This window comes from Austrofundulus limnaeus, unplaced genomic scaffold (assembly GCF_001266775.1).
Source record: "Austrofundulus limnaeus strain Quisiro unplaced genomic scaffold, Austrofundulus_limnaeus-1.0 Scaffold1055, whole genome shotgun sequence".
In the NCBI taxonomy this organism is placed as follows: Eukaryota; Metazoa; Chordata; class Actinopteri; order Cyprinodontiformes; family Rivulidae; genus Austrofundulus; species Austrofundulus limnaeus.
Genome location: NW_013953457.1, coordinates 15473 through 27199, shown reverse-complemented (window position 1 = coordinate 27199; position 11727 = coordinate 15473). Strand labels below are relative to the sequence as shown.

At 41.2% G+C, this 11727-nt stretch overlaps 1 protein-coding gene across 1 annotated transcript in view; it reads left to right on the top strand.

Annotated features, from left to right (window-relative positions):
* The window catches only part of dlgap3 (discs, large (Drosophila) homolog-associated protein 3), a gene marked incomplete at its 5' end in the record, with an annotated part of 49950 nt that overhangs the window by 30963 nt on the left and 7260 nt on the right, over positions 1-11727 (top strand). Inside the window, 5 exon segments of the mRNA XM_014030404.1 lie at positions 326-428; positions 517-733; positions 4831-5381; positions 8567-8661; positions 9580-9799. Of these exon segments, the coding sequence (XP_013885858.1) occupies positions 326-428; positions 517-733; positions 4831-5381; positions 8567-8661; positions 9580-9799 (1186 nt within the window).

Sequence of the window (11727 nt, the reverse complement as noted above, 5' to 3'; positions counted from 1 at the left end):
ATTCCACATTATTACAAATACAGTAACTTCATTTCTGAACATTTATGGTTTGATTTCTTTGTATGTATGGATCACTTGGGTTGTTACCGACATCTGGTGAAAATTTCATGTCATTAGCACCTCTAGTAATATATTTACTGAGGAAAATGGTGACGTATTCAATACTTATTTTACCCACTGTATAAACCTGTGAAACTGTGTATTGCTTTGAAATCTCTTTTTATTTATGTACTTATGCATGAATAATTTAAGGTTTAAGCAGAGTTGGAAGTTGATATTTAGGATTGACTCACTGACCTTCACACTGATTGTCTGATACTTCCAGGTACTCGTGTAAGCAGTGCACAGATTCTTACCCCAACAGCCGAACGGCACCAAAAGCTCATGCTCGCTCTCGCAGTTACACCCGCTCTTTGACCAGCTCACAGGTAACATGACAATTATATTTTTATTTAGGAATAGGATGTTTTATATCCTGCACGATGCGGGTTCATGCTCCAACTTTTTTTTTTTCAGCTAGGAGACACGCTGAACCATCAGTTCGAGGCGGTGTGTGAAACCATGTTCGGGGAGGTGGAGTCCCAAGCCGTCGAGGCTCTGGATCTTCCAGGCGTGTTCCGCACTCGCAGCCACAGCTACGTGCGCGCCATCCAGGCCGGCTGCTCCCAGGACGACGACTGCCTCTCGGTCTTCTCCATGTCGGGCCCCCAAGGAAGCGTCAAGGGTGGGGCCGGTGAGTGTGTAGTCTAGTCCGCCTGCAGGCTGTCTGCATGTGTGATGGGAAGGACACTGGGACAGGGAATCTGATGACAGCCTGTCAGTTTGTCTTAACAAAAAAACAAACCCTAACACATCCACTCTCGCTGCACAGCTGCGCGCCGTGTGCATCCATTTTTAACTTTAGCCTTTCTGCTTCCCCATTCTCTCAGATTCTAATGATCTCGCTCTTTCACTTCGTATGTGTTAATGTTTGCGAGCCGTAGGCGCAGACTTGCCCAGGTGTTATTGCTCATGCTCTTTGTTCTCCTTCACCTCTGCTCTTGTTGCATCTGATCTCTGCCTCCAGTTTCTGATTGCAGGTTTCTGGCTCGGTAATGGGAACGGCAACACTCATGATTATGACGATAACCGATCCGTGTCCCTCCTCCTGCTTTGGTGTCTTTGTCTCACTCTCTTTTTCTGAAGTCCAATAATGATGGTCCTTTACAATAATGAATCCTAATAACTGCAATGCCCTGCATATAACAGAATATCTATATGTACATGATTCTGTATGTACACAGAATCAGAAACACAGGCACAGTAGTAGTACGGCAACATGGCTGAAAAATGTATCCTGATATAACCATTTTTTATTAGTCGATTTTGTTTTACCTGTTTGAAATAAGGAAGAAGGAAAAAAGGCTGACTAATCCAACCGTTGCACCCATTTTCTCCTTTCATTCCACATCATTCTTTTTTAATCTTAAGCAATTATGAGGCTCGGTGGTGAGACATGACACTGCTACTGCGCATGTTACTCAGCAGGTTGTTACTAGCTTAACAAAGAGTGGGTGAAGGCTACGTTCACAATGCAGACAAAAGGCAAACCAAATCCGACCCAGGTCTTTTTTAGTATGTTGTGCTAAATCGGATACAAACCTGATGTTTTACATTTACTTCAGTGAGGTGGGGCAGATCGATTCAAGTGTTTAGAATACTGATACCAACCTTGTGCAATTTAAATCGTGTAGCTCCGCACATCTTCAGCTACAGAACAGAAGTCCATTTGCTTAACTTTTGTTCTTTTAATTTCCCATGTCCTGGATGACTGAGAATCCACAAAAACATAGTAAAAATCAGTCTCAGACGTGTCAGTACTAAAATTACTGGATCGATACTTTACTTTCAGCACATTGCTCCTATTCCATAAATGCGTGCGAGCCGGCAAGAGGCAATTTCAAATGTAAACAAGACCTAAACAAGCATGTTAGATAATGGTTTGATCGGCTCTGATTGCACAACTTCAGAATCAACATGCTAACATGTAGCATCCGTAGGTTACTCCTGTAAACAGTGAGCTGAATCAGCGGTGCCGGATTCATTTCTCGAGGAGGTGGGGGGTCGTAAGCCACAGCCGGCAAGGATGGACGCGCGGGGGGTACCCGGGGGTACCCGGTGCGTCAAAACTGGACGCAGACGGTCCCTGCCCAAGTGTCAAAATGTTGACGAGTCCGACATGAGAATGTGCTCTCTGTTCGTACGCGCTCTGAATGTCAGGGGCAGACGTTAAGTCTTGCCACATGGTAATTTCATTGCGTACTGTAAAGTCTTTCTTTTGAAAATGAAAAAAATAAATAAAACAAACTGCAGTCATGGATAAGATGTTTAGTTTAATTTTTTTTTTAGATATTTTTCAGTTCATCAGCTGCTGCTTGTGAGCATAAATTTGAATAGAGCGGACATTAATTTCCTGAATCAATGTCGACACAAGTGTTAGAATTTGCAGCACGTTTTCTGAGAAAAAGGAGGGACGTTAGCCTGCTTTTGTTAATCATTTGTTGTATTTTCTCATAAAAGCAGATTTGGTCTACTAAATTTAATTAGCAATGATTAGAAGTTTTTACACATCAAGCTTTAACTGTATCAACTCATCATCAAGCAACAATTAAATAATGAAGTTTTCACCTGTTGTTGTTTTAATGATCATCATAGTAAATCTAACTACTTTATAAATGACCATGAAAAAGACTAAACAAATGTAAATAATATCTTATAATTGGAACAGCGGGTCAGAAACTTGCGCTGGAGCACTGTTTTTACACAAGAGATGGTGAGTAAAGCAAACAGTTTAAGTAATTTAGTTAACAACAAGCTTTATTTTGAGGGGGAAATAAAGAAAATAACACATTTCCTCATCTGGCAGTATTTTCTCCAAAGCGACCTGTTAGCAGCGCAGCAATAAACTGCAGCTTCGTTTGGACAGACACAATAATGACAAACTCCACGCAATTATTTGTCAACTCTGTCAGCAAAAGTTATCTGCTCTGGGTCAATTATAGGTGCACATTTGAGCCGGACATGTAAAGAACCATGGGCTCCTTTATTTTTTCATTTTTTCTCCACAACCCGTCAGCGTGCATCTGGAGATCTGATGTTGCGCACAAGTTTGAGCCAGAGATGTGGCACAAAATACAAAATTCTTATTTTATTTTTAAGCTGATTTGGTCGACCCGAATGGGATCAGATCAGAGCCAAAACCTTTTTTGCACGTGCCAGGCAGAGAGCCCGACCCTGCAGAGCTGGAGAATTTGTGTAAACTCTCCGACTGTTCTCCACACGGGATGTGCGCACTGCTCCCCATTTAAATACTTTATTAACTTATTATCAAGACCTTGTTCTCATTTTCACATCATTGTACAAGGTAGGAACTGTACTGCCTTTTGGAGAATACTTCACCAACAGAAACGTCAAGTAGATCAACTCCAGCCTCCAGCTTCATCAGCTGAGCGCTGCTCAATAAAACCGAGCCACGTGGATCTGATGACTTATAAACAGAATTAGTCCTGATCTTAATGCTGTCGGTTTTGTCTGTGCCTCTGTCTGTATCTAGACAGAGAGACATCCGTCATAACTTGTCAGCGTTGGATGCAGCCTGTAAATGTCTGTGGGACCGGCTGATGGGCAGGGCCGTAAAGTGGGGGGGCCAATGGCCCCCTGCCCCCCCCCCCACCCCCATTCCAGCGCCATTGAGCTGAATGTGTCACATGTGTGCACACAGGTTGCATCGAGGCCTTGTAGAGTTAGAGTCTGATGGAGGTCGCATTTAAAATATAATGTGAACAAACATCCACAAAAAAAAAAGAAGTGGACCGTGAGAGGTCAAGCAGCTAAAGCCTTTCTCTGCCGACGTCTTCTTCTGAATGGGTGTTCTGAACTGTAATTTCATTGTGCTCTGTACAATGACAATAAAGGTTTATCTTATCATATCTTATCTTATCTTATCTTATCTTACCTTATCTTTATCTTATCTTGTCATATTGTATCTTATCTTATCTTATCTTATCTTATCTTTATACTTATCTTATCTTATCTTATCTTATCTTTATATTTATCTTATCTTATCTTATCTTATCTTATCTTATCTTATCTTNATATTTATCTTATCTTATCTTATCTTATCTTATCTTATCTTATCTTTATATTTATCTTATCTTATCTTATCTTTATCTTATCTTATCTTATCTTATCTCATCTCATCTCATCTTATCCCCCAGAATGCTCTGTGGTTCTAGATTAGGGTTCAGTGAAATCATCAGCATTCTATTGGATGTATTTTTTATTATTTTTGATCACGTCTATCGTGACAGAGACAATTATTGTTTCATGTCCCAGCTCTTTACACAGTAGTCACATTCTGATGTGCACACACAGATGAAGTTAGATGTATTCATTTTTTGAAAATAATAAATTTAAATAGTGATGCAGAAAGAATGGGCATGACTCATTTGGTTTCAGCTTCATGTTCTAAAGAGGTTAAGTTAAAGGTTTACTTGTATTCTTTGTCATATCCATCACTTTGCTGCTGTCTCACTGAAATTTATATTGAAAGCTATTTTCTTACCTATCTTCAGATATAAGTTTAGTTTATACATTTTTGTGTCATTTATTGTGTCATTTATTTTCTCTCTCCATCCTCCCTGTGGTGCTTCTCCCTTTATCCTCTTTGTTTTTCTGCTTCATTCTCCCCTCAGTCTGTCCCTTCTGTAAGTTTCCACCCTGCAGAAATTGTTTACCTTTAACTGCCTTCTCTGCCTGTCTTCTTTTTTCCTTGCTCTTCTCACTCTTTAGTCTTTCCTTACCGTAAAGGTGCTCCCCCCCCACTCCCGCCTCGCATGTCCAAGTCTTCTCTCTCGGTGCGAGCACAGAGCAGCACCGAGTCCACCCAGGATGCCTACTTTCAGAGCGGTGGGCAGATGGCTCTGGGCCCCGGCCCCGGCACCGGCCCCGGGCGCCCCAAGCAGCACAGCAACTCTGTGGACCTCGGGAGCTCCGAGGGACCCTCGGGTCGCACTTCCAGAGGCGGGTACTACGTGGCCGGCGGGCCCGGGCGCTCCAGACAGCACAGTAACTCTGCAGAGAGCCTGGACGGGGTCAGGGGTTCGAGGGAGCTGGTGCCCTACGGCGGGGGGCCGGGAGTCGGCGTGAGGACCAAACACAGCTGCTCGGCTGACAGCCTGCTGGAGGGTCCACCGAGGCCGGCCAGGGAAAGGGACAGCAGGGTGGTCAGCAGCCTGGGGAAGTCCACCTCCGTAACTCAGAACAGCATTGTGTTGAGTAAAGCTGGGGGGCAGGATGATGGACGTGGGGGCAGGAAGTGGAGACCATCTATCGCTGTGCAGGTGAGAATGGACAGTTTTAGTTCAAAGAAATTAAATCTATATTGTGTTTTACCAAGAAAAGTTTGGAAACAAATGTTTGGTTTAATTAACATAAATAAATTGGCTTAGTTTAGCTTAGCTGGGTAAAACTAAGACAGATAAACATTTAGCCTAGCTAATATTGACCTTCTTTAATTGTTTGTTTTTGTTGTTGTTATTTACATGGTTTACTTTATTGCATTATGAGTGACAACAACAGGGGGCAGTATTGTTCCGAAGCACAAACCTCTCATTCTTAGCTACCTAAAACAACCATTTGTCCACAAAGTATGAAGACATTTTGTATTTTACTTTTTTTATGCAGACTTCTAAGTATCCTGGTTAAAACTATATGGAAGCAGGGGCGGAGCCAGGGGGGTAGCTGAGGTGCTCTCTCTGAAACCTGGCTGGCCACCCCAGGTGCCACCCTAGTTGACTGACAAGTCACTGCATGTGGCATTGAAAGATTCACAGTTAGAGTAAATGACAACAATTGGTTTGCTTGTTCTTTTAGGAAAACTATTTTACATGTTGTTTTGTTAAATAAAATCCCTAGAGTATTGTGCTCATACTTCTCTGTTATGATTAAGTTTGCTGAAAGTATTTCCAGATCCATGTGTGGATGATGACTACAATGATGACATTAACTTTCTCAGTTCGCAAGTTAAGTTGTCCATGTCCTCAGCCTACACCAGCATGTGAAAGCTTTCTTTTAACGGCCCATCTTTGAGCATAAATAAATCTGAAAATCTTAAAGCAACCACAAATTGCATTTTGACTGTCCAGCTCTTTTGCCCAGCAGATGACGTTTACGTTTATGTAAAGATCAATCCAACCGTACCGAGCTATTGTTAATTGTATGACTACAACTACACAGCAAATGGAACCCAGAAAGCTTCCTGCACTATATGTTATTGCCTGAAAATGCATTAGTAACCTGCAGGCATAAAATAGTGCCTGCAGGTTACTAATGCATCAGTTTGCTGTTTTTATAGAATTACTGGCTTCAGCTGTAGGCTTTTAAATGTGTGGAAAGACAGTTTTATTGATTCTCTCACCTAATTGTCAGCGATGGACTTTTTACACAGCCATCTGACCATTCCTTTTAGTTGTAGTGTTTTCAGTTCTACTCTGTGCATATAGACAGAAACCCTGAGGTGATCAGGACCCCTCTGGAATATTGGAAAATCAGATTGCAGATGAGATTTAACACCCCCCCCCCCCCCTGAGTGCCCACATCCCCTTAATGCAGGGGTACATTGTACTTGAGGGTGGCCCTCAAATGATCTGTTGTCATTAACTTCAACGTTTTGTGTTTAACTTTGACTAAACACAAGAGCACTGCTCACAAACACTAATTGAGCTCTACCTGGTATTTCCTGCATAGAAACAGTGTTTTAACACGTCCTCTTATAAACACTGAAAAGTAATATGTGTACGACTGACTAAATTTAAAATAAATAATACAGAAATACTATTGTTAGTAAGTAATTATATATTAAAAATAAGAATGTCACTCACTGTTGAGTTGTGGTGAGTAGCTGCCGTCTCTCACTTTCCAACAGAAAATTCCCATTGGAGGGGCATTCTATTTTAAATTTCTTACCTGTAAGTGGGAAATTCCCACTTCTCAGTACAACTAGGCCACAGCAAATGTAGCTGTCAAAATGCAGCAAAATGGTTATTTTACACAACGAATAGCCTATATGCCACGGATATCCGGTCCAGCACTCGGGGCCACTCCGACCACTTCCGGTTCACGGTCAACACAGTGTTAGCGAAAGATTTTTTCACCCGACACTGACTCTTAATGATCTCCACAGTGCAGAATTGGCATATTACATGTACCAACATTAACACAGTAGACGTACAGGTCCAGCCAAGGGAAAAAAAATCACTCCAAAGTGGATTAAAGCCATAAAAACAAAGGAAAGACGTTTGTGTTTATGGTTCCAGAATTCAGCCTTTTTCACTATTCCTTGGCTGCTTGTTCGGTGAATTTTTCACGTTGAGCTGTGACACTTATATTGTTGGAAAGAGCAGAGTCAGGGCTTTAAATTGATGGGCTACTTGTATGGTTTGGATCGTTTTACCCTACGTTAGTGAACTGAAAACGTAATGATTATCAGGCGGAGGTTTTGCTGCTCTCGGTGCTGAGGAGGAGGGGGGGTGGGGCTCGTTGCTCTGGTTTTGTTTACGCTGTAATATACTCTCTAACAAGTTTTTACTTTTGCATAAAACTCATGACAAAGTCGCATAAAAACATTTCATATAACACAAACGTGCGCACACACCTTTGTACTGGCTGCTGTGTTAGCTTCCTGCAAGCTGTCTGTGGAGGTGGTCTTTCCTCTCTCACGGTCTTGGCAGTAAAAGGGGATAAATGTACATTTTCCTTTTGTAACCTCTGTCTTCTCATTTCTGATGCTGACTCTTGAATATCCTCAGGTTAGAAATGCCGATTACAAACGCGAGCGTGAGATATCATAGCTAAGTTGTTCCTGTATTGCCGTGATCCATCATTGCTGGCGCCTTTCCTCCTCATCCAAAGGAAAAAGGAGAAAAACTAACAACTCAATTGTACCTGCTGCTTAGTGGACACAACGGCACACAACAGAACTCACGTTTTATACCAGTAGATCACAGATGCTTTAACTTCTGTGACTTTTTCACGGACTAGTTCTAGGAGCTTACACTAAAAACAATGGAAGTAACCAGGAAGTGGAAGGGAGGAGTGGGGCCGGAATTTTACCAGAAATGCGTTATTAATGACCGTGGCATATAGGCTATTCTGCCGGTTACAAGCAACTTTGGAACCCTGTGTACCTCCACCTAGTGGCCGGATGTTGTTCTTTTGAGAGTAAAATAATCAACATGCATTATGGGAGATGTAGTTTATGGTCAAGGCTGGCTTTAAAGCAGCTTATCTTATAGACATTAATGCATTTTTGACCCACATATAATGCCGTGGCGGGCCACATTTAGCCCTTAGTCCTTGAGTTTGATACATATGCCCAAATATAGAATCGAAGGAACAATAAATCATTTGTGGAAACTATGCTTTTAAGCAATATAAACAGCAGAAAGCCTATCCTCCATTTATAGACAAAATGATGCACGACTTCCCTCTTGGTTCTAAAACTCTTTTTTTCTGCCTTCTGTTGCAGGTGGACAGCTCAGAGACACTGTCTGACTCAGACGCAGAGGGAAAGGCCCTCACTGAGGTGCACTCTGTGGGAATCCAAGTGGAAGATGAGAAAAGGTAAAGGAAAAATTGAAATTATAAACATGTATTCATCTTCACTACTTCTCCTCAGCTTGACTTGTTTTGCTTGACATTTAAGTTCCTGTTTATTATGGACTCAAATTGCAAACTAAAAGCGGTGTTTGTTTACTTGCCTAATTTATCTTCCCTCCCCACCCCACCTACGTGTCTTCATCAAGGACCACTGGTCTTCTCGCAGTAATTTATGTGAATAATTTGAATTTATATTCAGAAAAGGCCTTCATCTTCCTGTGCGCCCAGCAGAGCTGCCACGCACGGCTGATTTGTAGTCTCAGTCCTATTAACTGATTTAACATTTCATCAGGCATCACAGCTTGAGCCCAGAAAGACTTTTCTTTTACCCCAAAGAATGTCTGTCCGTTTGCGAGCGTAACCATGACTACTGCAAATCATACACTCCGCGTGACTTTCATACATGACTCAGCGCTTCTCCCTAATTATATGCAGTCTTGCTTGTGGGGCAGATTTGCACGCATGCATGGGGACACTCGCATCATCGCAGCAGTGATCACGCTCTTCTACACCATCTCCTCCAATCACCAGAAAAGATTTATAAAAAAAAATGAAAACAGGAGGCCAATAACACAAATATGAGTCCGACTTCCTCAGACGGGAAAAGACAGATGAGGGATTAACTTGCAACGGGGTAAACACTCATCAGCGAGCACGCCGCCATGACATTTGCACACACCGATGCGTCATATGCCAGAGGATTTAGCGGGACTTATCACAACCAAGCGAGCAGCGGGGATGGCCGCGACAGCGCAGTCCGGCTCCGATTAGAGTGCGCCATTATGAGATGAAGAAAAAAATAAATAAATACAGAGAAAGGTGTGTGTATGTGTGTGTGTGTGTGGTGTGTGACTTGTCGTGACTTTCTATTTTGTTTCGTAGGCGTGCTCGATTCAAACGTTCCAACAGCGTGACGGCGAGCGTGCAGGCCGACCTGGACCCTGAGGGCTTCCCGGGCCTCAGCATAGCCGTGCCGACGCAGGACAAGGGCCTCCAGTTCGGCTGCTCCTTCCAGAGGCACTCGTCTGAGCCCGAGTCTGCGAGCCAGTACACGGAGTGCCACCGCACCGTCCACACACAGGGCCAGTGGGCCTACAGAGAGGTGGGTCCGCCCAACTCTGCTGCTGGACTCAGGCTACTTTTACTAGAACTGTGTGTTAATTCTCACCATGACATGCATTTTAGGATTTACTCATTTATGTTCTGCTGTTTCTGAAGGAAATTTAAAAAAATCTAAGCTTACACAATACTCCATCCCTTTAAAAAGGATTTTGAAAAATGTATTAAAGAGCCAATATTATGCATTTCCCAGGCATACATTTAAATAATATACCATACATAATAAAGTATCTATGTCACATTTAGCTGTTATTAAAATGCTGTTTTTATGTTTAAATAGAAAATAAACTTATCTTCTCATCACTTCCTTTTCTAAACGTGTTAAAATTGGCTTCTGTCTATTCAAGAACCTCCTTCTGCTTCTGTCCCATCCATTTCAGTGCAGTGGGTGGGGGGGGGGGTCGCGTGTGTGCTATGATGCAGTTTACTTGCCGTCTGAAAATACATTTCCTCAAACATATTTTGAATCTGAAAAGAGCTTCACTGAGTGAGAACTAATATTGAGAGCTCAGCAGACAGTTAAGTTTCACTTTCACTTTCACCCGAGAGTCTGCAGGAGTCATGGGCGGGGTGTGTGGGGTGGGGGTAGGGAGGTGTGCTCCATGATGAGGAAGTTCAGCTTAAAGAAACCTCCCAGGGGCGTTTCTGGTCCCCACCTGTCATTTTGCTCCTCAGCATGGCTTCCTAAAAACGCTCCAGGATTTCTCAAACATGCATGAATGAGTCAGAGCAAAGCTTTGGGCATCTTTTTTATGATAGCATAATATTATAACATGATATAAAACTCAAAAAAATTGATTTTACATGATATTCCCCATTTAAAATATGAATTCAAAATCAATTGAAGCCTAATTACAGTATTGTAGTCATACCTGATGAAATTTAAGTTAATCTTTGAGTTTGTAAAAAATCAGTATTTTAGAGCTCAACAAGTTTATTTTTTAAAATATACAATCTGAAGTTTATTAAACTTGAATTTAAATTGGAGCAGTTTGCTTTTCAGAGATAACATCTGTTGTAAATCGGCTATTTGGAGAAAAAAACGTTGAACTGAACAGGGTTTTACTGAACTGAAATAAACCAAACTGAATTAAATGTATTTGAGTCAAATGGAATCAAATATTCAAATGAATTGTACTGAACTACATCAATCAAATCCAACCTAATAAGATGATCATCTCAGCCCCACATCCACAGTACTAATGTTTTATCTACTTTTCTACAGCTGGGTTTATGGTTCCCATGAGTTTTTTAACCTTATTTATTATATTTTTAAAAGGTTTATGTACACTATAATGTAATTAATTACATACTGACATGTTATTGAGCATAAACACCTTGGGGTTTAATATGTCAAAATAAAAATAACTTTATAAAATGGACTGAATAGGAACAACTTTAATTGGCTTGAATTGGATTAAATAAAAGCTAATTCAATTGAGTCAAATCTAATGAAAATATAAGTTGAACTGATTTCACCTGAATTGGTTTAGTAAAATGTCTTAAACTTTAGTTCAATGGGAATTTCAGTGGAATCGATGGGCGATTATGTTACTTTTTCACAAAATAAAATTGAATTGATTTTCTAGTCATTATAGTCACTGATGTGCAAAGTGCGAATAAAAATTTAAATTGTAGATAAAATTATTTTAAATTTGTGGCTTTGAGTGTGCCCTAAATTAATTACATGTTTAAAGGTTTATTCTACACAAATAAGAGTATCAAGAAACAAAAACCTTAAAGGGATCCACGATTAGTTGTAACATTAAACTTTATTTGATAAACATTTCACAACATCCGGCTTCCTCCCACACACCAAAAACATGACTGTTAGGTTAATTGATAACTCTAAATTGTCCCTAGGTGTGAGTGAGAGAGTGAATGGTTGTTTGTCTCGTTTGTCTCTATGTG